Source organism: Panthera onca, chromosome B3 (assembly GCF_046562875.1).
Source record: "Panthera onca isolate mPanOnc1 chromosome B3, mPanOnc1 haplotype 2, whole genome shotgun sequence".
Classification (NCBI taxonomy): Eukaryota; Metazoa; Chordata; class Mammalia; order Carnivora; family Felidae; genus Panthera; species Panthera onca.
The window spans coordinates 112,422,014-112,449,836 of NC_138344.1; the positions used below are offsets into that span (position 1 = coordinate 112,422,014).

At 37.4% G+C, this 27,823-nt stretch overlaps 2 protein-coding genes across 25 annotated transcripts in view; both read left to right on the top strand.

The window, feature by feature from the left end:
* The window catches only part of GPHN (gephyrin), a 621,678-nt gene extending 604,910 nt beyond the window's left edge, over positions 1 to 16,768 (top strand). For all 15 annotated transcript variants that reach the window (XM_078448108.2, XM_078448105.2, XM_078448106.2 and 12 more), the window contains 3 exons: positions 3,398 to 3,501; positions 14,576 to 14,672; positions 15,773 to 16,768. In XM_078448108.2, the coding sequence (XP_078304234.1) occupies positions 3,398 to 3,501; positions 14,576 to 14,672; positions 15,773 to 15,906 (335 nt within the window). In that variant the 3' untranslated portion in view covers positions 15,907 to 16,768. The remainder of the gene's footprint in view (positions 1 to 3,397; positions 3,502 to 14,575; positions 14,673 to 15,772) is intronic.
* Positions 16,769 to 23,952: 7,184 nt separating this feature from the next.
* Positions 23,953 to 27,823, top strand: part of GARIN2 (golgi associated RAB2 interactor family member 2) — a 36,368-nt gene continuing 32,497 nt past the window's right edge. For 7 of the 10 annotated variants that reach the window (XR_009606372.3, XR_009606373.3, XR_009606374.3 and 4 more), the window contains exon 1: positions 23,954 to 24,110. The gene's annotated coding sequence lies outside the window, so the exon portion shown is untranslated. Of the gene's footprint in view, positions 24,111 to 27,823 lie in introns of all 10 variants that reach the window. The other 3 variants (XM_060620077.3, XM_060620076.3, XM_060620078.3) reach the window with 1 other exon arrangement.

Here is a 27,823-nt window from a genome sequence, read left to right on the forward strand (position 1 = left end):
TGTATGACCTTGGGCAAATCACTTAAACTTTTTAAAGCTGTTTCTTCATCTATACAATGGGCTAAAGCCTACTTTGTCTGATTGGTGTAAAAGTCAAATTAGATAGTATCTTTCAAATTATATCCCAAACCCTAAAATGGTAGCCAAGTGTTAACTGTCACTAGATCTATCTGGGGTACCTGCTTTTCCTTATAAAAAATTGGTCTAAGTTAGCAGTCTAATCACCTCCCATAGCTAGAAGTATTGTGTTTATAAGTCCAAAGGGCCTTGAATCACCCATGAAAGTAAATGGTAAACAAACAAACAAAAAAAAATACAAAACTGGCTTTTGTTCTTGCCAGGTTTGGACTGGGATGGGGCAGGCAACATGGAATGAGGGGTTTCTCAGCCAAACCCCAGGCATCATCAGTCTGACCATATCACTGTCCCCATCCTCGCTCCCGTGTGAACAGAAACTCACATGTTCAGACAGTAGAAAAAGCGAAGTGGTTCCATTTATAAAGACTTTCAGAGTCAGTTTTTTATTGATTTTTGGCTTGCAGTTAAAGCCATGCTTTTAAAGTCATTACCAATCTTGATAAATTCTAAAGCAGTTTAGAGGTTTTGTGTATCTACTTGTTATTTTTTCCAGCTTTTAAAATTATCCTCTGATCTGTAGCAGCGTCCTATTCTCTATGTTTTCGGACAGATTCCTTCAGAAAATAACCTGCTTATTCCTTTCAGATGCACAAATCTGGTGACTTTGGGATACTTATCTGCTTTTGATAGTAAATAAATCTCAAAATAGAGTATAAGGAAAGGAAGACAGGCAGAAAATTTTGAAAAGCATTTTTTGGAGTTTTGAATTTTGAAAGCATTTCTAAAGCTCCTATCTATAAGCATAAAAGATTAGGTTTATATCCTACAGGAAATGTTAAGAGAGAAGACTGGTAAGTAAAGTAGTCCTCAAATGTATCTGTAGTAAAAACTCCTTAGGGCCTTTAAGGTATGTATGCTCAGATCCTCTGGAAAAATGTGATTCTCTTCCTAGCTTCATTTTGCCTAGAAAAGACTGTTACTTTGTCTACAGAAGACAGGACTTGCCCTATAGACAAAGAATTATACTGGGAGCCTACTTTGCCTTATGAACTATTGTTCATCTGCCAAAGAAGTTATAATTAAATAACCTATTTTCAAATTGCTACTTTCATTTGAAATTTTCTCTGCCCAGCCTCAGTGAACCAAAAGAGGGCAGCAACAACCCAGATGTTCAGATTGTGGAATCAGTAAAGTGGTTCCTTTTAAAAGGATTTTAAAATTCATGATTGTATTTCTGCTTTTCTGAAGGCTGCACATTTAAAACTGTTACTAATCTTGATAACTTTGTTTGTTTGTTTGTTTGTTTGTTTGTTTTGAAGAGAGAGAGAGACAGCATGAGCAGGAGAGAAGGAGGAGTAGAGAGAGAGGGAGACACAGAATCTGAAACAGGCTCCAGGCCACAAGCTGTCAGCACAGTGCCCAGTGTGGCTCAAACTCACAAACTGTGAGATATTGACCTGAACCAAAGTTGAACATTTAACCAACTGAGCCACCAGGAGCTCCTAATCTTGATAACTTTTAAAGCAGTTTAAAAGATTGATGTATCTACTTGCCATTTTTTTTAACTTTTTAAAATTACTGTAATAACATATGTTCACTATAAAAACATTAGAAAATACAGGTAAGCGTTAAGAAATGTTATTGGTAATCCCTTCCCCCTACACACAAGATAACCACTATTTGCAATTGTTTGCGATCCATTTTCAATTAGAGTAATTTTATAAAGCAGCAGCATTACAAGAATGCCGTCATCGTTGCTGAACAATAGCTTTTTGCTTTTTTCTTTTTTTTTGCTTTCCCAGAAACATGTTCATCTGTGTATTTTGAGACAGGTGAAAAGCAATTAATTCTCATTAAGAGTCTGCTGTGCTGTTGGGCAAGACAACTCATTTTTCTATTGAAATTTTTACTATTACTCATTACTTTTTACAGCTTAAAAAAATCTATTCTTAACTACTTTTGTGGGTAGAAGAAAATTAAAGGTATGGTTTTAGCTAATAATAGGCTAAACCATTGCCTTTTACTTTGATGATGCAATTAGCAGCACAAGCCAGGCCAAGGGAAACAAAAAATCTAATAGTCGATCCCAAGCCCTCCGCATACATATACATGCTCGATACCACTGGATTAATGTATTAGTAAAATTGGAATTTTAGACCCAGGAGGGATACTGAGAGGCATGTAGTCCAAACCTTTCATTTTGGGAAGAGTAAAATTAGATTCAGAAAGGTTTGGAACTCACTCGGGCCGCTCAGTTTATTTAGTTAACAGTACCACACAAGAAACGAAATCTGTGATTCTCAGCACAGTCATTTTTTTCATTGCCCACCTTTCTTTCCTTCGAAGGGCATGACCCACCCAGATTTCTTCTTGGAGAGGTACAACTGAATTCTTCAAGTTTTGTTTATAGTTTTAAAAGAACTTGGTATTTCTATTAGTCTGCCCAGACTGCCATAACAGACTATCACAGACCAAATGGCTTAAACAACAGAAATTTATTTTCTCACAGTTCTGGAGACTGGAAGTCTAAGATCAAGATGCCAGCAAGGCTGGATTCTGTTGAGTCTTTCTTCCTGGCTTGCAGATGGCCAACTTCTCACTGTGTCCTCACATGCCTTTTTTTCTGTGTACATGTGCTCCTGGTGTTTCTCCCTCTTTTTATACGGACACCAGTCTTGTTGGATTAGGACCTCATCCTTATGACCTCATTTAACTTTGATTACCTCTTTAAAGGCCCTATTATCTATAAATACAGTCATATTGGGTGTTAAGACTTCAACATATGAATTTGCAAGGGACACAATTCAGCCTATAACAGTATTCCTCTTCAAGTCCTTCGCAGCTTAAATTGTTTAGTTTTATTTTTTTAATTTAAAGAGATTTCTGGGTAGAGGGGGGTTATGGATACATTTCTTTGTGCTTAACGTATTTTCTAAATGTTTTTGTACGGAGCATGTATTACTGTGGCAATTTTAAAATATTTTAAAAATAGCAGGCACAATCTGCTTTAAAAGTTACAAAGATTAGTAATGACTTTCAATGTATAGTTCCCAGGAAATTGGAAATAAAAACTGTGTTAAACAGTTTCTGGGAATCAGAAGTTTCTGTATTTCACTGGTAGACAAATGTTTATACCTTCTGTGGTATTTGGTTGACTGTAGCTCTATTCTGGCATCCTTCAGGATTTAAGGTGATTTAGAAGATTAGGAGTTAGTGGTTAGTCACTTCACTCTTTATGATGCCTGAAGGTATAGACAATCGTAATTTTTTGGCAAATTTTTATACGTGTACTATAAATAACTGCTTGGTTGACTTTCAGGGAATCCTGTGTCAGCCGTGGTCACCTGCAACCTCTTTGTTGTGCCTGCACTGAGAAAGATGCAGGGCATCTTGGATCCTCGGCCAACCATCATCAAAGCCAGGGTAATGTTTTCTAAATGACAAGGAACCAAAACTGAAGCCTAATAACAATTAAGGATATGATTTTCCAACTGCCCAAAATAAACATCCAGAATTTTGTAGTCGTTGTGAGGGAAAATGTAGTTATATTCTCCCCATCATGACAGAAATGGAGGGGAAAGGGTCCCATTTATTCCCAGCCCACATTATTCCACAACTTCTAAAGTAAATAATTTTTTCTGGCAGAATCCATATGGAAGTGGATATGTAATGATAAAATGGCAAATAGAATGAGACTGGCACTACCCTAAAATAAACCTATATGGAAGGAGGGACAAGAATTCCCTTTCAGCTGTGTAAAGTCACACAGCCAACTATTTATCTGCTCACTTTTTCCGCAACCTCTCTGATAAATTTTAAACAATTTGGAAAAAGACAGTCAAAGGACTAGAAGGAGACTAGCGAGTTAAAATAAAACGTTGACCACATTTTTAGGAAAAGGACAACTAAGGCTGAGAAATTATACTTGGTTAAAAGGCCACTTAGAAATTAGAGTCCCCTTCTCCACCAACACTAACTTCAGTTTGATTTACTACTACTCAACTAATTATGTAACACAATTTCTATATAACTAATAATTAATTCTCTTGGCAATGCGACCTACAGTATCAAACCATTGCTTTTTTTAAAACCTTGATTGAGATACAATTGACATACAAAAAATTACATATATATAACATACATATTTTGACGAGACAACATACGCATATGCCCATATCATCACCACAGTCAAGGTACTAACATATTTATCACCTCCATAAACTTTCTGTGTTCTTTTGTGGTTTTATTTGTTTGATTTGTGGTATGAACATTTAACATGAGAACTATCCTCTTAACATATTTTAAAGTGAAGAACACCATGTTGTCAACTATAGGTACTGTGTAGTACAACAGATCTCTAGAACTTACTCACCTTGTATAAGAGAAAATTTATACCCATTGAAAATCAATTCCCCATGGCCCACTCCCCTCAGCCTCTGACAATCACCATTCTATTCTCTGCTTCTATGACTATTTTTTTTTATAAAGAGCTTTTTTTTTAAGTTTATTTATTTATTTATTTATTTATTTATTTATTTATTTATTTATTTTGAGAGAGAGAGAGAGCACATGAGTGGAAGAGCAGCAGAAAGAGGGAGAGAATCCCGACCAGGCTCCACACTGTCAGCGCAGAGCCCAATGTGGGGCTCCATCCCACTAACCGTGAAATCATGACCTAGGTGAAATCAAGAGTCAGATGCTTAACTGACTGAGCCATGCAGGTGCCCCTGTGACTGACTATAATACCTCAAATAAGTGGAATCACTCAGTATTTATCCTTCTGTGACTGGTTTATTTCACTTAGCATAATGTACTCTAGGTTTATCATATTGCCACAAATGGTAGGAATATCTTTCTTTTTTAAAACTAAATAATATTTCATTGTATTAATATAGCACATTCTCCTTCTCCATTCATCTATCAATAAACATTTGAGTTGTTTACATATCTTGGCTATTACGAATAATGTTACAGTAAACATGAGAGTGCAGATGTCTCTGAAATCCTGATTTCAGTTCTTTAGGATATATACCCAGAAGTAGAACTGCTCAATCATATGTTCTATTTTCAACTTGGGGGGGGGACCTCACACTGTCTTCCACAGTGGCTGAACCATTCTACATTCCTACCAACATTATATCCAGATTCCAGTTTCTCCACATTGTCGCCAATACTTATCTTTTGTGTTGTTGTTGTTGTTGTTGTTTTAATAGCTATCCTAACAGTTGTGAGATGGTATGTCATTGTGGTTTTGATATGCATTTACGTATCTTCTTTAGAGAACTGTCTATTCAAGTCCTTTGCCCATTTTTAAATCAGGTTATTTGTCTTTTTGCTATTGACTGGTAAGAGACTCTTATATATTTTGAATATTAACCCTTTATTATATAGATGGTTTGAAACATTTTCTCCCTTTTCATAAGTTGCCTTTCCATAGTGTTGTTTCCTTTGCTGTGCAGAAGCTTTTTAGTTTGATATATACTGGATATGTATTTTTTATACATAAAATACTGGATATGTATTTTTTATTTTGACAATTATGGATAATTGTCTATTTTTTATTTTGTGGCTTGTGCTTTTGGTGTCGAATACAAGAAATCATTGCCAAGACCAATATCAAAGAGCTTTTCCTGTATGTTTTCTTGTATTTTTACTGTTTTGGGTTTTAAATATAAGTCCTTTATCCATTTTGAGTTAATGTTTGTGTATTGTGTAAAAAAGGAGTCCAAACTTAATCTTCTGCATATATATATCCATTTTTCCAATACTTAAACTGTTATTTTTTGAGAGCTTTGAAATAAATTCCAATATGACAGAATGTTATGATTAGTTGACAGGAAGAACACAAGGCATAGAGGAGGAAGAAGGAATATTTATAAAATATTATTGTGAGAATATATTGGATAAAACATTAAGGAAACCTAAGCTTCAGGTATTCTTTCTTTTTAATTTTTTTAATGTTTATTTTTTATTTTTGAGAATGAGAGAGAGAGACAGAGTGCAAGCAGAGGAGGGGCAGAGAGGGAGACACAGAATCCGAAGCAGGCTCCAGGCTCCAAGCTATCAGCACAGAGCCTGACATGGGGCTTGAACTCACAGACTGAGAGATCATGACCTGAGCCAAAGCTAGATGCTTAAACCAAATGAGCCACCCAGGTGTCCCTAAACTTCAAATATTCTTAACATTGACCTTTTAAATATTGAGATTTTGTAGGCCAGCATATGAAGAGATATCCTCCTTTTCCTAAAATTTTAGTAAAAGGTCAACTATATATTCTGAAAACAGATTATCGGGGGATTTTCCAATAATCATGGTGGTGGTCTTATTTTAAATTTAATGGAAAAAGAAGAAAAACAGCCATCAGTAAACAAAAAGTATTCTGATCAAATCAGAAGGTCAGAGTCATAAAGCTTAGACATCTAAACCAATAATATGAATTTGCTCACCATTTTCATATTTGCTAAATTTAGAAAATAAGAAAAATCTGCATTGTTATAAGAGAGAAAAAGAGGATTTCTCTTTGACTTTGCAAAGTTCTTATGAATCCTTTCATTTATTTCTCATCTTAACATTCATTATCTCTTCTCTAAAACTGACATTGTGGCAGCTATCCTTTCTGACAACAGTGATGAGCTAGAGCTCTACAATCACACTGATGCATGGTACATTGTTCACACTGCTGCTCACTCCTGTCAACTCATGGAATTGAGAATTAGTCTAAGAATCAGTCAAACTCCCTTCTCCCACAGAGCAGTGTCACTGGGACTGTCAGATGGGTCATCAGTGTCCTTGGCTGTTTACTTCTTTTGGTTTTAACTCCTAAAATCACCCCCACACCTTTCCTGACATAACTGTCACTTTTAGAACATAACTTTATTCACTTCCTTGAAACATGGTAAAGCCTCTTGTCTGTGTTTTCTGACCATCCAATATGCAGCTTACAGACACCACTTATTACTGTTCTCCAAAATGGCCACCAAAATCACAGCCTCTCCCAATCCTTACTGCTTTCAGAAAGCGAGGTAGTTATTAAATGCTGGTGTCGGTAACTCGTAGTGCTGGTTCTGACATAGCTGTCCTGTGGTTAGGGCAATGCTGCATTATTTTGAAAGGTCAACAGAAAAAATGTCATCCTTTTGTATCAGTGCATTCTGACATCAATTTAGAACACTTGCACTGTAACCTGGGTCAGTTATGGTTGAAGTTGAAATACTTCTGGCTTTCAGTAGGCAATTAAAAACGTAATCTTAATTCACTGAATTATTAACCTAATGCTTCTACAAACAGATATCCTTTTGTGTTTCCTTAACACATTCCCTTAATATCCCATCAAAGTGCCCTCTACTGCCCCTTGTTCTCAACTCGTTTCTCTAGAAATATACCTTACACAACTCCTATTAGTATTAACAGCCCATCTCAGGCAATGATTAAGAGAAGGGAAAGGGAAAATATTTTCATCTCCCATGGGATTAGGCCAGCATGTGCTGGGAGAGTATGGACATGTTGAACTCTACTGGGTTATTCCAATTTTCCCATCTTATCTCTTCTCTTGAGCATTATTGTCTTCCTGCTTTGAGAACTTCATGAATGCTTTCTGGCTGATGTCATAAACAGTAAAATACAAAGCATTTTAACAAAATGTTTATTTTGTTGGAAAATTACTAAGGTGTTTGCAGCTGTAGAGAGAAATATGATTACTTATTGTGACAAGATCAGTCATTGATCATTAAAAATGTTATTGGATGCCTGTTATATCATAATATTATGTCCTATAGATTAAAAATGGATATGGAAAATTATAGGACTTTCCATGATTTATAAGAGATGTAAATCAGTTTTAACGTATTAGGAAATGAAAAATATATAAATGAAAATATAATTTATAGAAATTTTGGAAAAGTTAATTTGAAACTGATCCATAGCAGCATGTGCAAGCATTTTAAAGTTACATGATAAATTTTAGATAAATGATTTACAGGGTAAATAAACTCAAGGATCTCTGTGGTAGACTAATGAAATCAGCACCTCATAACTTTTATAGCACTTACCAAAAAAGTTAACGTAAAGCTGCCTGAACCACTCTTTGGAGGCTTTGACCAGATTGGAGCAAAGTCCAGGCCCCCAGCATCAACCAGGGCTTTGAGCATGTTATCTTAGGCCCCCGCCCAAGTAGAATCCCCTTTGGTCATCTGTTTTCTCACAAATTCTTTTCTCCAATCTGTACAGTCCTGCATCCCAACCTATTCCCTTGAACCTTCTGGAGCTTTCACTTTTTCCTCATTCAGGTCTTTGGCAAGTGGCTCATAGTCTACCTCTCTAGCTCACCTCTTACCATCAATTGCTTTATTTCTACAATTCTAAATATCTTTATTTCTACTTCAGCAAGTCACGTATACATCCTTTTCCAATACCCTAAAGTACTTCATCTCAAAATCACCAACTCTGGTGTACAATTTAGGAACAAGGGCAAGTTACTATCAGTCTTTGTAAAAAGGGTATAAACACTCCTTTCACCCCTACCCTTAAGTCCTTAAGCCACACTGGCTTTGTCACTTTCCTCATCCAACCTAAGTCCTGTGGTGTACCACATCAACTTTTTTTTTTCCTCTTCCTTCCATGATAGCCCACTCTAAAAATCCACAAACTTGGATCAACCCTTCCTTCTTTATCTTTCACTTTTATTCCTAGGCCACAACTAGAGAAGAGTCTACAGCTGTCACATTAGCACTTCTAATTTACAAACCTCAGCAGGGGCCCAGATTCCCTTCATGATCCTTTTATATCCTATGGATCAGCTTATTCCATTCCTTACAGCAGCCTTCCAAATCTTCACCATTCTCCTAAAGCTGCTTCCACCATCCATATCCTTTGACTTTTGTAACCAAATAAGCCTGGCTTTGAATGATGGCTCCAACATTTACTAGATTATAATCCTTGACATATTTAATGGTTTCCTTTCTTCTAATCTTGCTTCCTCTTAAACCCCTGTTCTAACTCTAATCATGTAAGCATCTCCAACTAAAATGCTTCCATGCTTCACATGATCCCAGGGTTAAATCCAAACTGCTCATGTGAACGTAGGAGACCCTTCACCCCACGGCCTTTTTCCCTCTCCAGCTTCATCTGTTTCTCATCCTGAACTCTCACCATAGTAGGCTATTTACTGCTTCCAAAATGGACATGAGATCCCCTGCCTATGCCTGTGATTATTCCCCTTCCTAGAAGGTTCTTCCCTAACCACCACCATCTCCTTTCTCAGTTTTCAAGACTTCTTAGTCATAAGACTCAGAAATCACATCCCTGTGAAGCCTTTCTTGGTGTCCCTAAGAAGGGTTGACTACTTAGCTTCTTTGTGCCATTTTAATACCTTGTTGACAGCTCTGGAAATAATGTTATTGCACTGGATTTGCAAATAATTATTTACCCTGAGAAATTTTTTAGGTCACTTCTCTATAAGATGGACAGGACAAAGAGGAAGAACAAAATATTCTCACCTTTTCTTTATTAATAATTTTTTTTTTAGGTTTAAGTTCATTTAGGTTCACCGCAAAATTAAATGGAGAGTACATAGAATTCCCATATACCCACTGTCCTCACACATGTACAACCTCTCCTGCTATTGACATCTACACCAAAGTGGTACATTTGTTACAACTGATGAACCAACTGACACATCATTATCACCCAAGGTTATCAAGGATTCACTCTTAGTGTTGTATATTCATTGGGTCTTGACAAATGTATAATTTCATGTATCTACCATTGTCCTTTCATACAGAGTAGTTTCTGTGCTCTCCCTATTCATCCCTCCCTCTGTGCTATAATCTTGATCTTTTTACTATCTCCATAGTTTTATCTTTTCCAGAATCATGCAGCCTTTTGAGATTAACTCCTTTCACTTAGTAATAGGCATATAAGTTTCCTCCTTGACTGGTGTACCACCATTTATTTGTCAATCCACCTACTGAAGGACACCTTGATTATTTACAGATTTTGGCAATTATGGATAAAGCTGATACAGACATCTATGTGCAGGTTTTTGTATGGACATAAATTTTCCCTTTACTTGGGTAAATAGCAAGGAGCACGATTGCTGAACTGTATGCTAAGAGTATGTTTAATTTTGGTAAGAAACTGCCAAACCATCTTCCAAAGTTGCTGTACCATTTTGCATTCCCACCAATAGTGATTAAGAGTTCCCATTCCTCCACATTCTCACCAGGATTTAGTGTGGCCAGAGTTTTGCATTTTGACCTTTGGTAGGTGTGTAATGATATTTCATTGTTTTGGTTTGCACTTCCCTAATGACATATGATGTTGAATATCTTTCAATGTTTACTGGCCATCTGTATATCTTCTTTGATGAGATATCTGTTCAGGCCTTTTGCCCATTTTTTAATCGAGTTGTTTGTTAATGAATTTTAAGAATTTTTTGTATAATTTGGAAAGCAGACATCCATCAGATGTCTTTTACAAATATTTTTTCCCAGTTTGTGGCTTATTTCCTCATTCTTTTGACCTTTTTTTTCCTCTAATTTTCTCCCTTAGACATTTACATGTAGAACATATATGATACTATACCACATAATACAGTTTTACCTCTTTTTTAATGTTTATTTATTTATTTAGAGAGAGAGACCGCATGCACACAAGCAAAGGGAAGGGGCAGAGAGAGAAGGAGAGAGAGACTCCCAAGCAGGTTCCATGGTGTCAGTGCAGAGCCCAACACAGGGCTCGATCCCACAAACTGAGATCATGACCTGAGCTGAAGTCAAGAGTGGGACACTTAACCTACTGAGCCACCCAGGTGCCCCCAGTTTTATCTCTTGGGTGACTACTGCATGTCAGAAAAATATTTGAAAAGAAACAGAGGAAATAGTCTTAGTCCATAGCCCACTCTAGTTTTGAATGAATAGAAGTCCTCAAAGGTGAAACATCAGGAGTGTCTTGGGAGCCCAGTCAGTTAAGCATCTGACTCTTGATTTCGGCTCAGATCATGATCTCATGGATCATGGGATCAAGCCCCGCATTGTGTTCTGCACTGACAGCACAGAGTCTGCTTGGGATTCTCTGTCTCTATCTTGCTCTCTCTGCACCTCTCCCATTCATGCTCTCTCTCTCTCTCTCTCTCTCTCTCCTTCAAAATAAATAAATAAACATTTTTTTTTAAAAAAGTGAAGCATCAACTTTTTCACCCAAAAAAAATGTGTTTTGTGTTTCCTCATGGTACATCATTCATGTAAGCACTGACACTCATAGTAAATAAGTCATTTCTTAAGCTATGTGATATAATATGCCAGAACTATAATATCAGTACAGCTAAATATATTCATTAATAAAGTATTCTGCATTTTCATAAAATACCATAAAAATCTAGTCGGTTTCATCTCAGCAAAAGGAACAGCTGTTTGTAAGGCTACAAAAAAAATTGTATTCACCTCAATTTGATGCAATTGATTCTTGTTCTTTAAATTAACATAAATTTCTTCCTTTAAAACAAACAACCCCATTTTGTAGATAAACAAACAAGTATAGAAAAGCAAAATAATTTCCTAACATAGCATGCCAGTTAATGGTACACCTGGGAGTAGAAGGCAGAGGTCAGATATCACCCCATTCTAGTATTTGTTCTCTCGTACTATCATGAGCCAATCAGTGCCTTTGCCAGGTGAAAACCTGCTCAGACACCTAACAAATAACCCAGCCACGGGAATAGTCTTGTAGTTTAATTCTGGAGAACCCCCATACACAGATTGAAAGAGAGAGACACATTTTTGCCCTCAGCTAAGCACACAATAATTCAGGAATAATGGCAAGTTACCCGTCAGTAGATATGAAATAGAGTATAAACATAAGCAATATCAACTGAAAGAGTTTAGTATGATTTAGCCAAGGAAAAACACTTCAGCATTGAATTTTATTCTGGATTCCAAAGGAAAAGCAGAGACTGTCAGAGTGAATAATTAGAATGTTTAAAAAACAGAGTAACCAGAATAGATTGGTGATAGATTTACCTGAATCAAAATTTCTAGGATATTCTTTTTTATTATTATTAAATATAATTTATTGTCAAATTGATTTCCTTATAACACCCAGTGCTCATCCCAACAGGTGCCCTCCTCAATGCCCATCACCCACTTTCCCCTCTCCCCTGGCTCCCCATCAACCCTCAGTTTGTTCTCAGTATTTAAGAGTCTCTTAGAGTTTGCCTCCCTACCTCTCTGTAACTTTATTTTTTTCCCCTTCCCCTCCCCCCATGGTCTTCTGTTAAGTTTCTCAGGATCCACATATGAGTGAAAACATATGGTATCTGTCTTTCTCTGCCCGACTTATTTCACTTAGCATAATACCCTCCAGTTCCATCCACATTGCTGCAAATGGCATGATTTCATTCTTTCTCATTGCCAAATAGTATTCCATTGTATATATAAACCACATCTTCTTTATCCATTCGTCAGTTGATGGACATTTAGACTCTTTCCATAATTTAGCTATTGTTGAAAGTGCTGCTATAAGCATCGGGGTACAAGTGCCCCTATGCATCAGCACTCCTGTATCCCTTGGGGAAATTCCTAGCAGTGCTATTTCTGGGTCATAGGGTAGATCAATTTTTAATTTTTTGAGGAACCTCCACACTGTTTTCCAGAGCGGCTGTACTAGTTTGCATTCCCACCAACAGTGCAGGAGGGTCCCTGTTTCTCCACATCCTCGCCAGCTTCTAGAATCTCCTGATTTGTTCATTTTAGCCACTCTGACCGGCGTGAGGTGGTATCTCAGTGTGGTTTTGATTTGTATTTCCCTGATGAGGAGTGACGTTGAGCATCTTTTCATGTGTCTGTTGGCCATCTGGATGTCTTCTTTGGGAAAGTGTCTATTCATGTCTTCTGCCCATTTCTTCACTGGATTATTTGTTTTTCAGGTGTGGAGTTTGGTGAGTTCTTTATAGATTTTAGATATTAGCCTTTTATCTGATATGTCATTTGCAAATATCTTTTCCCATTCCGTTGGTTGCCTTTTTGTTTTGTTGATTATTTCCTTTACAGTGCAGAAGCTTTTTATCTTGATGAGGTCCCAATAGTTCATTTTTGCTTTTAATTCCCTTGCCTTTGGAGATGTGTTGAGTAAGAAATTGCTGTGGCTGAGGTCAAAGAGGTTTTTTCCTGCTTTCTCCTCTAGGGTTTTGATGGTTTCCTGTGATCACATACTGGGTCACAAAACAGCCCACAATAAATATAAAAGAATTGAGATCATACCATGCACACTTTCAGATCACAATGCTATGAAACTTGAAATCAACCACAGGAAAAAGTCTGGAAAACCTCCAAAAGCATGGAGGTTAAAGAACATCCTACTAAAGAATGAATGGGTCCACCAGCCAATTAGAAAAGAAATTAAAAAATATATGGAAACAAATGAAAATGAAAATACAAAAATTTCTAGGATATTCAAGCTGTAATTGAATCATTTGATCTAAGCAATACCTGTTCTAGTTGAATAAAAGGTTTCTCTTCCATTTTAAGGTAGAGTAACTTCAATGATTATTGTGCTAATGGAAAATGTTAATTCTCATACACTGGAACAAGTCTTATATTCACCAAAATTGAACTAATCTTTGATAGGCTATCGTCCATAATTATACACTATGTAAACTTGTTCAAGGAGTACTCTCTTAGGTACCTACTACCAAGACATTATCACTTTGATTTATCAGATTTCAGGATGAATTTAATGAAATAGATTTTTTTAATGGCTCTAGGTTAAAGGTTGATTAGTCATTCTACATTGCATGTGTAAACTGAAGTTGCTATATTAGAAAGGTTTTCATCCTTAATGGAAAGATATGAAAGATGCCATTCCATAATTCTTTTATTACCAGTGATGTGGCTAAACAAAAATGGTATAACTTTTAGTAGAGACTACTTTTATTTGCCTGAAAGAGATTGTATGGTCAGTATTGGGACATGGGGAATATTCAGGAGTAAAAGAAAGTATCCCTTTTATGTTAAAGATAAGTCTATGAATTGGTAGCTGAAGAGTGCGTCAGTAAATATTTATTAGATGGACAGACGGGTGGATGGATGGACGGATGGATGGATGGATGGATGGATGGACATACATATAAATAGATATTGAGCTTGTTTCTTTAGGTCTATTTCTTTTATTTTCGGTGTTAAAATATCTGCTTTGATTTCTCAATTCATAGGTCAGAGGTACCTGTGCTATCAACCCATAAAATTAGACTTCAAAAATAGACCTTCTCTTTTTCATCTGCCCTTTTCCCCACTGTGAATACCAACTTCTTAGTCTTCTCTTTTCACTGGAACAACCCAACTTCTGGACTTCTGTATTAAGAACTTAAGGTGGTAGAGGTGGGAACAGCAGAACGCCAAGATATTTTCCATGTCTACTTTATTCTTTGCACAATTTCCACCACCCTGTAGTCTTAAGGGATGATCAGGTGATCAAGTTTGTTTTCATTTACTCTATATTCTATAGCTATCATGTGATGTAAAACTGGATCCTCGCCCAGAATACCATCGCTGTATATTGACTTGGCATCACCAAGAACCACTGCCTTGGGCACAGAGCACAGGTTAGTCATTCACACCTGTGGGTATGTCTATCCATGTATCCCATTAAAACACAAAATTTATGCATAACGCCCTCCTTGGGTACACCTAATTTAGTAATTCTTGTACATTTTCCTTTTTGAAAGATTAGATGAGTTAAATTATTCCCTAATGGTATAGCATAAGAAGAAAATAAGAGTAAAAACAAAATTTTACTTATTCCATGGAGCCATATTTTCTAGATAAACACAAATTTAGAATTATGGAAGATTTTTGTCTATTTGTTCAACCTCTAAATTCTGAGCACAACTTTGGTTGTACTATGACTATGCTACTCTGAAATGTGAGATTAAAGTTCAATTATAATGTGATTCTCTGTAGCCTCTACTATACCTTAAATATTGGTAAATTTTAAGCACTGAGAAATCAATATTGATAACTCAAGTATTCTATAGTTACCACCTCTAGACTTTAAACTTTTATCCCCAAGTATTCTAGTCATAGTTATATAACTTCTGATGTGTCTCCAGAAAACTGTATTACCCTCTAAACAAAGGTCCTATCAAGTGCAAACATCAGTTAACAGAGGGAATAAGTACATAGGCAGTGTCTCCCCCAGACTTACGTTCAAATTGGCCACCAACTAGTTAGTAGGACTGTAGGCAAATTACCTAACCTCTTTTGAGTCTTGTGCAAATTAAATAAGATAGTTAAGTAAAATGCCCACCACACTGTCTGGTACTTAATAAATACTAAAAAAAAGTGGTAGCCACTGCTATTATTATCTTGTTTTAAATAAGTTTTAAAAGCCTCTCTTTTCAGACACACATAACATTTTTTAGCCTGAACTGAGAAATTCTATGGTGTTTTGCATAATGCTATAAAATCCTATTTTATTCTTTTTAGGCAATAATTTCTACTGTTTATTTTTAGAGTTTAGTGAGAAGGTAGTAGGATACAGTAGCAAGGCCACCTGGAAAAGGGACTGGGAAGTCCGATCTTCTCTCTTCCTCTTGAAGACCTGTGTTTCTGTTCGTGGGTGTTTATTTTGAAAAGAACCGCAAGGGCTCCAAATGTACACAGTGTGCTGCTTATGCTGCTGTAATGAGATATTTCTTTCTAGGTAATCAGATGAGCAGCCGTCTGATGAGCATGCGCAGCGCCAATGGCTTGTTGATGCTACCTCCAAAGACAGAGCAGTACGTGGAACTCCACAAGGGCGAGGTGGTGGATGTCATGGTCATTGGACGGCTATGATGGTCCCAGAGGGAGAAAGCTTTGATGCATGTCCACATATCATTGACTGTATCCTGTAATATGCAACGGCACAGCTAGTTTTTCTGATCTGGATAAAAGTTGATCTGTATAGTCAACATCTTGAACTATATTTCAAAAGAATTTAAATACCTTTTAAAGAAAAAACACCTAAAAATAAATCTTAACAGACAACTCTATTCTGATTATATCAAAGCAAATTTTTTCTTTCTTGCAAATTGCTTTGTGTGTTCAATGCTAGGTCTGATAGCGATAGCTTTTAGTAGACAGCAGTAGGTGCCTGCAGAACTTGTGTTTTTCTCATCTTTAAAATACAACTAATTATGCTCTTAATCAAGGCTGTCTGCTTATTTATACTAGCGTAGGCAACACTTGGATTTCCCTTCTTAGTATGCTTCATAACCGCTTTTCAGAGAGCTTTTGCTTGTTCTTTATCATGTATCGTGTTTATGTGCACAGTGCCAACAGAAGAGTGACCGGGTGGAGGCCCAGCCCTGCTGCAGGGAGCACCCTCACCTGCAGAGCGCCCGGGAGGCGCCTCACCCCGGTAGCCTCGTGGCACAGTACTCTGGGGCGGTAACTGGATACCTTTTATTTGAATAAACAAACTGGGGGAAAAATGCTTCCTTAAGTGCTGACAGCCTTTTTAACCAATACATTTAAAATTGTACAGAACAAAAAATAAAATCAAAGACTGATCTTGTACAGATATTAGTGTTACCAGCATTCATGTGGAAATCAAGAGCAAAGAAAAAATAATGTTAAACAACTCTGTACCATAACATTTTCTGTAATGATACTGAAACTTAATGAATAAAAAAAATCCTTGATCATTATTTAAAAATCTATTGTGTTGGCGTGTTATTAAAAAACAGAAGATTGTCATGCCATTCTGATGGGATTCTGCTTGGATAAAAGGAATAGTTAAGATAATGTGGCAAGGGTAAGTGGTGTAAAGGTGATTGAAATGTAGTATAATATATTCTGGGGAGCCTGGGTGGCTCGGTCGGTTAAACATCTGACTTCAGCTCAGGTCATGATCTCACGGTTCGTGGGTTTGCGCCCCACCTCAGGCTCTGTGCTGACAGCTTTGAGGCTGGAGCCTGCTTCGGATACTGTGTCTCCCTCTCTCCACCCCTCCCCTGTTCATGCTCTCTCTCTCTCTCTCTCAAAAATAAGTAAACATTAAAAAACTTTTTTAAAAATATATTCTGCATTTTATTATATAGCGTTGTGATCTACAGCATTGTGAAAATACAAATTAGAAAGTACAAGACAACCTATAGTCAGTCTGGTCTTTCCAGTCATGGATAGAGAATAGCAAGCAAATTTGGAGGGAAGAAATTTGATACTGAGGAAAAGAAACTAATTTCTTATTAGAGATGCAATAAAAACAAATTTTAGACATCTACAGTTATTTGGAATGGAGGAAAAACAAGAACTAATGAACCACAGTATTGCAGATGAGTAACTGGAAATTTTTTCATGTTAGGAAGGAAGTGAGAAATGGGAAAATTCTGTGCTACACATGGAAAATATACAAATAAAATATACTTTATCCACTTGGCTCCTGTAGTAAAAACTTAAAGGCACTTTCTAACTGGTGATAACAAGGGACATTAAATATCCTGTAGGGTATACATAGCAAAGCAAACAACAAAAATTGGGCTACTAGTGAATAAGGTCCCAAATGATGATGGTGAATAAAGCCAAGTAGTAAACAAGGAAAATTTGATATTGATATCTGATATTTCCCGAGTTGAAAATAAAATGATCTGTTTTAAATCTTTTATATTTTCAGTTAAAGAACATAAGATTAATCACTAGAAGTTAAGTGAAAGATCATGTAAAGTATTCTTTGCCTACATTCATTCATTCATTGAGCATCTACTATATGCTTGGGTACAAGGTACATCCTGCTACTATTTACAAGGATAAAAGGAATAACAGCTGACACTATACTGCATCAAGGGAAATAACAAAACCGTACAAGGAACTATAAGATTTAATATGGTTGATATTTGATAATATATGTGATAAATGTGATAAATGCTATAATTCAGATTTAAAGAATTGGAGGAGTTCAAATGAGAACCTCATACAAGGTTAACATTTCAAGGGGCAGGGTGGCATTTTGGTGGATCTTGAAGGAAGGGTAGAATTTTAATGATGATGATGCAAGAGGAAAGGTATTGCAGAAATAGAATTATGGACAATTGATAATAATCATTTTTATTATAGAATGGAAGTTCCACAGGGCAAAGATTTTTGTTTATTTTGTTCACTGGTATTATCCCCAGGTCCTTAGAAGAGTTCCTGACATATATACACATGTGTAAATATCAGTAAATATTTGTTCAGTGAAACACAGAATACAGAACTTAGTATGTGCCAGGCAAAATTTCTAAGCACTTTTCATATGTTTAATTTTCACAACAACAGAATTAGTGTTATTATTTATTATTTCTATTTATAGATGAGGAAACTGAGGCACAAAGAAGTTAAGAAACTTGTCCAAGGTCACATAACTAGTTAGAGAAAGAGCTAGGATTTGAACTTAGCAATCTGCCTTCAGAGTCCATACTCTCTTTTTTTTTCTTTTTCTTTTTCTTTCTTTCTTTCTTTCTTTTTTTTTTTTTTTTTTTTGAGAGAGAGAGAAAAAAGAGAGAGAGAGAGAGAGAGAGAGAGAGAGAGAGAGAGAGAGAGAATCTTAAGCAGGCTCCACGCCCAGCCTGGAACTCGATGCTGGGCTCCATCTCACACCCTGGGATCATGACCTGAGCCAAAATCAAGAATTTAACACTTAACCAACTGAGCCACCCAGGTGTCCCCAGAGTCCATACTCTTAAACACCAAGTTACAGAAACAAAACTGATACATTTGTAAGACAAAAAAAGTACATGTTTGAGGCCAAACTATGAAGTTCTTGAAAACTTGAAAACCAGGTTAGGGAGTCTAGATCTATTCTAGAGATAATCAAACTGTTAGAGACTCCTGATCAGGGAAGTGTTCGGATCAGAACTGTCTTTTTAGGGAAAATGGCCTGGCAGCATTGAGGAGGACAGATTGGATTGAGGAGAAACTGGAATGAGACACCAGTTAAGAAGTGATCTGGTGGTGAGGGGTGATGACAGCCTTAACCTTAGTGGTGGAAGTGATGGTGATGGGGAGATCACAACAGATCAATGTACCTCTGAACATAAAGAATGGAAAGAATTTTGTTACTGATTTCAAGTTTTGGAAGGGAAGTTAGTAGGAGTAAGAGATGAATCAAAGTCCTACATCTTGGCTGAGAAAATGTTAAACCATTAGCAAAAAGAAAAAATTTTGGGGGAGATGATGAGTTTGGATACGTATTTGAGATGGTAGAGGAATACTAAGGTAGATATGTCCTGTTGGCATTTGAAAGCATAGGTTAGGAGTTCACAAAGGAGATACTGTCTGGGTGTAATCTTGGGGATCGTTCACATGGCAGTGGTATTTGAAACATAAGGGTGGTTGGGAAAGATTAACAGGAGAAGAGGAGAGGGCCTTGAGGAGCTCCTTAGTTTAAAGAGTTGGATGGAAAAGACCATGAGCGGAATGAAAAAAAGAGCAGTTTGCTGAAGAGAAGGAACCAAGTAGTGCAGTATCCCAAAAACCAAGGAGAGTTTCAAGAAGGAAGGATAATCAACTGTCAAAAACAAAAATGTCAAGCATGAAGGCTCAAAAAGATTTGCTGATTAGGCAATCATTTGTGAGCTGCAAGAGTGCAATTTGAATAGTGGGTTGAGGACAAAAGCCAGATTGCAAAATAGGCACTGTGAATATGAATTATTTGGAACTTGTACATGAGAAAAGATAGATACTTGGATGGTAGCTTGAACTGATAACAAGGCGGAAGAAAGATTTTTGTTTGTGAGTTTTGAGAAAGGAAAACAGTAGTGAGCATATTAAAAATGCAAAAGTAAGGTTCCAGATGGAGAAAGAAAAGGAAGAAAGGGCTGGATTTAAGGATGCTTGGGGTCCAATTAACCTGGAGTAGAAATGGAACATTTTTTCCTTCTGAGTTAGAAAAGAGGGGAAAAAAATGAGTGTATTTGAAGTAGATACAAGGGAAATTTAATTTAAAATTTAAGATTCAATGAAATGGTTCTACTTGGCACAGTGGGAATCAATGTCATTTAATCTATTTGCATTTATTTGATCTAAGTTATTTTAGAATTACACATGTATGATGTGTTACCCTTTTTTGTCTTAGTTGATACTTAAATAAAAGACTATAGATGATGTCTTCAGATTCTTGCTTATAACTATATGTAAGTCAAGCAGTTCTTTTTTAACCTACTTTTTTGGTTCTATGTTTTAGTTGTCTCAAACTATATCACACAATGAGAAAAAGAACATAAGCACATTAAGTGCACCAAGTAAATGCTATTAAGTGATGTTGCATGTACAACAAGTGGATTCTTCGGATGGCTTTCATTTTTTAAATTATTTGCTAATGAGAAAACTTTGTGGATCTGACCCACAACCAATTCCTGATCTTCATGAAACTCTATATAATAAGGTAAGTCTTTATCATTCCCAAATACAGAAAGTGGACATTTGTGTAAGTACAAAATTCAAATCAAATAAACTATGCATCTTGTTATACCAATGATGATGGATCTGAATTAAATAATGCATTGCATTCTAACATGCTTATAACAAGCATTAAGCTGGACTCTAACAGAGAACTACATTGTTACAATGTTCATCAATAACTTGGCCTAGAGACAAAAGGCTAAAGAGTTGCTTGATTTTAGCCATTTTGTATGGTCAGTTACCAATATTTCTCCTGTAGTACTTTTGCAATAACTCAATAATTTATTTAACAAGGCTTTATTAAGTCCCTGCAGTGTTCCAGCCTCCATGCTTGGCACTGAGGATACAGTGATGAGTGAGACAAAGACTCTGACATCCAAGTAGAGGAGATAGATTTTGAGAAAGAAAAAAAATTATTTGAAATACAGATTATGAAAAGTCTATGAAGAAAATCCAATATGTTAGAGATTAACTGGGTAGAGGCCTAAATCATATTTGGTGGCTGTGTCAGGGTGCAGCCATTAATAAAAAAGGGAGAAATCACACTATGAAACTTTAATGTAGGAATAAGTTAAATAGGTGTTAGAGACCTGGAAAAGCGCAAAGGAAACATTAAGATGTCAGAGGAATAACTACAGGAAGCAACTATGACAACTGGGTCTGAGTGGCAGAAGGAAGAGTTTAGAGTAATCAGAATCTAGAAGCTCAGAAGTCAGAGCCTTTGGAGCTAGGACTCAACCTTTTAAGGAGTGGGCACTGCCCAGCTGCTTATTCTGAGTTGGGAAAAACGGAGGCTAGAACCGGTTGCTGTTGCCAGGGCGACACTGACAGAAACAAGCAGGAAACAGGAAGGACCACCAGTTCCTTCTTCCTTCCCTCTGCTTTCCAAGCTCCCTGCAGTCTAATGCAACCTCTTACTGAACCTAACAGGAAGCCAGCTGGCAAAAAACTGCAGAGTTCCAGCCCCAGCACCACAGTGCAGAACGCAATGGTAGATTTGGAGCTGAGAGACGATCACTGGTCAAGTGATGGAGAAGGGTTCTCTAAACAAGTGACTTTTGAGCTCAGATCTAAAGAATGAAAATAAGCCCCACATGTTAATAATTAAGAGACTAGCATTTCAGAGGAAAGGGCTTAAAGAATACAACATCAGAAAGGAGTCAGAGTATGATGAGGGATGGGAGTGTAGTCTGAGATATAATTCGAGGGAACTGAGGCCAGGATGGAGCCAGATCATGCCCACAAATATGCAGGCTGTTGGGTGTAATACTAAATACACACACACCTTATAATGCAAATCTGCTAAGAGCATTGGGAAGCCGCTAAAGGTTTAGGTGGGAAAAAAAAAAAAAAGTCTATTATTTGCTAAATACCCATTGAATACAAGGCACCATACTTGACAAGGATTCTTGCAAACAAGGAACTCATTCTCTACCTTCTAGCCTGTTCCTCTGTCTGCATTTTGATTTCTGGTCTACCCAGTTTCCCAACCAGAAACCTCTGAGTCATTCCTTCTTCTCACTCCCCACGTCCAATTCGTCACCACATTCTGTCAACTCTACCAATAGTTATGAAGTAACCCTCTCTTTTCTATTCTCACTGCTACTACCTCGGTCTTTCCTCTGCCCCAAGAACTGCCCTCCCCATATCCAGCCTTCACACTGCTGCTAGAGTGATCAATCCAGAACACAAATATCCTAAGACTAAGACTCTTCGTTTGAAAACTACTTCAGCAGATGAGGTCCAAGAACCCAGTTAGGGCATTCAGAGCCTTCCGGAACCCAGCCCCTGCCTCCTCCAATTTCACTTTTCCCCCCTCCAACTTTATGTAACACCAGACAATTTGCAGTTACCCCTTCAAACCATGTCATTTTATGCCTCAGTGCCTTTGCACAGGATGGCTACTCTTTCAAGGCTTAGTTTGGGCATTAACTCCTCCAGGAACCCTTCCTTAAATCTCCAAACTAGACTAAGTGCCCCTCACCTATGCTCCTACTTATCACTGGATCTCATTGGAATAGTCTGCTTATATGGCCCCTCCCCCAGTTGATGGTAAGTTCCTTGAGGGCAAAGATGTTCCTCTTTGTAACCCCAGCATGCATGGTGCCCTGTAAGTGGTAGGTACTCATTACTGAACAGACCAACAGAATTGACCTTATATAGCACTCAGCAGGGGGCCAGAGCCAGAACCTGACAGGAAAATTTCATATCCCAAGCTTAGAACATGCAACAGAGAAGAGCCCATAAAGGTATGAGTTAGTGAACACATCTCATGAAGGGACAAGGACAGAAGCTAATTGGTCATGGACCTCACTTTGACAAAGCACCTCAAATGCTGACTTGTGGCATCATCTCCAAATAAAGTTACACATATGGTTTTATATTCTATGCATGTTTTAAAAACATTAATATTTTAAAGGTAAATGTTTAAAATATTCCATGATTATTTCCCTCTTTTGCTATTCTTCACTTTTTAATATACCAATAGCCAAAAAAAAAAAAAAAAAAAAAAAATGGAAGTGAGATAATACCAAAGACTTTCATCAGAATTAACATGGACCTGGAAAAAGATGAGATCATATTTATTGAAAAATGTTTCCTGGCCCTGAGGCAGGAAGAACAGGAACATGGCAAGTGGTGATCATGCAATAACTGGGCTGAATGAAGAAATAGGTGACTAGAAATCTAGTCCATAGTACTCATATGACTACAGGAAGAGTTTTCCAACCGGAAGAGGACATTCAGGATAGAAGACAGGAAAAGGAGTATCCAAAGCAAAGGTAACAGGAAGCCCTTTGAGTCTGTGCGTGGAGAGACTGCCCTTGTCTGCAGACTGAACCAGTTACATGTGGAGAGCTATCACCAGAACTGATGCCTTTTTTTTTTTTTAATTGGGAACTCTTTTTTTTTTTTTTTTTTAATGTTTCTTTATTTTGAGATAGAGACAGCACGGTGGGGGAGGAGCAGAGAGAGAGGGAGGGAGAGAATCCCAAGCAGGCTCCACATATGTGCAGAGCCCGATATGTCTAGAATACACCAGACGCTGGAAGCATGAAGACGCCTCTGCCCTCTAAGAATGCTACATTCTTTTGAAGCTTTTCTTTACAGAAGCTCAAAGTGATTTAACTATGTTGAAGTTTCAGAAAATTGGGATGTAAGGAAATTGATGAATTATCAATTGAATGGTAAACAGTATAAAGCGTCTTCAACTTTCTCAGCATGTTATCTTTTCCATGGTGATTCTACTGCTAAGTTGACTTTTTTCTGCAAAGAAGCCTCTGTAAACTTCACAGACAACCAGAAGTACCGCTCCCCAGCTGCCAGTGGGAATGCTGGCCACACTTGATCTCAGCGGCTGACGTTCAGGGCTGCTCCTTCCCAGGGCTCTTCTCTTACTTCAGAGACTATGTCAACACATTGTGATGCAGGAGCAATAGAACAATGCCCAGAGCAGCCTGGCCTCCTCTGCTTCTTTACTAAGTGGTTAGTTGCCTGCCTGGTAGACATAAACACCTTCTGACAAAGAAATGTGAAAAGAGTTGGAAACCTGCTGTTTGGAGACTATTCTGCTACTAGACATCCAAGAGATCTCCAGAGATCTATTTCAGCCTCACATCTATGTAAGTACAATTTCAGTGCGAACCTGAGGAAGAAGGAAATGGATAGTACTTGAATGAATTCAAGTACTTCAAGGGCAAAAATGTCTATTTTCTTTCCACCTTCCTCTTTTCCTTCTAGTTTCATGTCTTATACTGCAACCAGAACAGCAGGAAAGCTCAGAGACTTAACTCTAGCTACTGAATATTTCTTAAAAATAATTTCATTGAGAATTTGCGTTAAAATGAAAGCAAGTTTTCTAATTGTTTTTAAATTTTGGTTTTCTGGGCCGCCTGGGTAGCTCAGTCTATTAAGTGTCCCACTCTTGGTTTCGGCTCAGGTCATGATCTCACGGCTTCGTGAGTTCAAGCCCTGCGTGGGGCTCTGTGCTGACAGTACGGAGCCTGCTTGGGATTCTCTCTCTGCCCCTTCCCCACTTGCTGTCTCTCTCAAAATAAATAAATAAACTTTGAAATTAATTAATTAATTAATTTTGGTTTTCCAAACCATTACCCCAATTTTCTTTCATTGAGTGAGAATTGAATGAACTTTTGGAAAGACAGTCACTTTTCATTATTCAAATGGGAGAGAAGATCCAGAATACAGGGCTTTCCTGTTCAAAGCTGAACGATTAGCTGGGGGCCCCATGGGGAGAATGGGGTCCACAACAGTCCAACCTTCTCAAAGGTGTGACCAGATCTGCAACATAGAATTGTGATGCAGCAATCCTAAAAATATGTTTACTAGTGTGTTAAGAATGTTTAAAAAAAAACTGTCTAAGCAGATGTTATGCTTCAAAGTGCTATGAAGAACCAACCTGAAAGCACAAGTACTCCAGAGAACAAGTAATGGGTAAACACTGCCATTTAAGAGCTTTTATGTAATTACAGATGAGAAATAACGCACAAAGAAGAAAAGGCAAGATAATCTAGGTGGTCAGTATAAGGGCGTTCACTATAGAATTCTTTTTGTTTGGTTTTGTTTATTCTTGAGAGAGCCAGAGAGAGAGCATGAGCAGGGGAGGTGCAGAGCGGAGGGAGACAGAGGATCTGAAGCAGGCTCTGCACTGACAGCAGCGAGCCCGACTCAGGGCTTGAACTAAAGAACCATGAGATCATGACCTGAGCCGAAGTTGGGACACTCAACCGACTGTGCCACCCAGGCACCTCTCACTATAGAATTCTTAAAACTTTGCTATAGGTTGGAAAATTTTTTATAATAGACTACCAGTGGGAAAAGATCAAATGGGAATGGTAAATAGCAAACAATTATAGACACCCTTCCAAATTAAGTGATCAGAAAAGGCCCTGAAAACATTTCCATGTTGGCTCCCAGACTCCTGCTCCCTCCCTTTCCCAATTTCCATTAAAGTCAAACTGTCACCAGTCCACAAAATTCACAGTGACTTCACTCATTCCTGGGAAAATCAAGACATTCCACCACTGCCCACAGGTGAATATACTTCATATCCACACTATTCTTAGCCCTAATAGGGCCTTGGTCATCTTGAAACATTACCCAGAGAAGGAAGCCTGGTGATGTCATGGGAAGTCTGGAGCAAAGCTGAAGTTCCATCCCTGAAATATATACAGCTCATTGCCTCTCTGTGTTTCGTGTCCCCATTAAACTGCTGGCATTGGTTTCTGATTTGTAATCCAATTTAATATGGAATCTCTCTACCTTTTCTTTTTACTAAAAGTAGACAACAGTGCTTTTTCAAATGACAGTCATATTGTAATTCTCCAGAAAAACGCAACCTTTTGTAACTATCTCCTGAATTAATCTTCATCCGGTTAAAGCCAAAAGAGAGAAAAGAGGATGGGGGGGGGGGGGGCACTAATTAAAAGAAATAACAAAGAATGTAAAGAATCTGCTTGTGACAGGATAAGTTAGGGTCCATCTCAAATACAATTAGATTCCTTCACGCTCTGTAACACAGTTAAAACCCTTATACACGCTCTCCCCGTACAATACTTGCTTAATTAGATGTAGAAAACATTTATTGAGCCTAGGGAAAGGCATAAATTATCACAAAAACATAAACTGTGATTGTGAAAATGAATACACAATCCTTGTAGAACAAGTTATAACAAAAGATTCTGTGTATATGTGAAATGAAGCCAGGTTCCCCTGATGCCCTATAGCAAGTCTGCTTTGTTTCTCTGCTCTATTTCACACATTCATTCAAAACCTATTTATTGTAATTCTATAACATATACATTCACTGGCCCTTTGATGTGATCAACCTTTTTTAATACTAAAATTTACTTTTTATTTATGAGTTTTATACTGCAGACCTTTATTGTACATGTAATGTTAATAAAGCAAGATAGTATGAACTTCCATAAAGAATTTGCATTGGGGCGCCTGGGTGGCGCAGTCGGTTAAGCGTCCGACTTCAGCCAGGTCACGATCTCGCGGTCCGTGAGTTCGAGCCCCGCGTCAGGCTCTGGGCTGATGGCTCGGAGCCTGGAGCCTGTTTCCGATTCTGTGTCTCCCTCTCTCTCTGCCCCTCCCCCGTTCGTGCTATGTCTCTCTCTGTCCCAAAAATAAATAAATAAATAAATAAATAAATAAATAAATAAATAAATAAAAAGAATTTGCATAAATAAGCCTTGCTTTATTTTTAAAATATTTATGTAGAATCTACAAATGGTGTACTCATTAATATGAGTAACACTGTTGCAAATTTCACTTGCAACATCTCTCTGCTCAGATTTCTCATCATAATGATTGTGGTCATATCATTCTCTAAACTGCAGTGGTCACAGGGCAACGCAAGAGAAGCATAAATGCATGGGAATTTATACTTCGTTATCTACATTTATCCTTATTAAAAATGTATCCATGGAGGGGCGCCTGGGTGGCTCAGTCGGTTAAGCATCCACCTTCAGCTCAGGTCATGATCTCACAGTTTGTGAGTTCGAGCCCCGCATCAAGCTCTGTGCTGACAGCTCAGAGCCTGGAGCCTGCTTTGGATTCTGTCTCCTTCTCTCTCTGCCCCTCCCCCACTTGTGCTCTGTCTCTCTCTCAAAAACAAATAAGTGTAAAACTTTCTGAGGGGAAAAAAAATGTATCCATGGAAATAATGGAAATGTTCTAAAGTGAGATTATGGTGATGGCTGTACAATTCTGTAAATACACTAAAAATCATTGAAATGAGTGAAGTTGATACTATGTAAATTATATCTCAATATCTCAATAAAGCTATATTAGAAACTGATCCATAAGTAAAATTATTAAGAGAACAAAAATATCTGGAAGAGCCCAGCCCACACAAATTAGAATTATTTTGAATCATCGTAATTAATAACAATATCTCAGTAAGGGTTGCTAATTGGATAAGAGGGCTGGGGGCTATGAGCTATCAGGCTGTTCTGGTCTTCCCACAGGAAAGTACAGCAGAGCACAGGGAATTATCAGAGTGAGGGCCATGAATTATCTACTGCTTTTTAAGAGAAACTCATTTCTCAAGCATCAGCTTAGCCACTGGGCACAATTAATTTTGGTACATCTTACAGAAGATTGTGATGTTCCAAATAGGTCCACACCATGATTGGTAACTCCTGCTTTTAAAATATTTAATGTTATAGGAAAATATTAATATGTATTATATGTAACACACAATGTATATGTCTAACATACAACATTGTGTATTTTACATATTATATAAATATATATTTATAAAACTAAAAAGATATATATACCAAAACTGTAGTACTATCTCCAGATATTG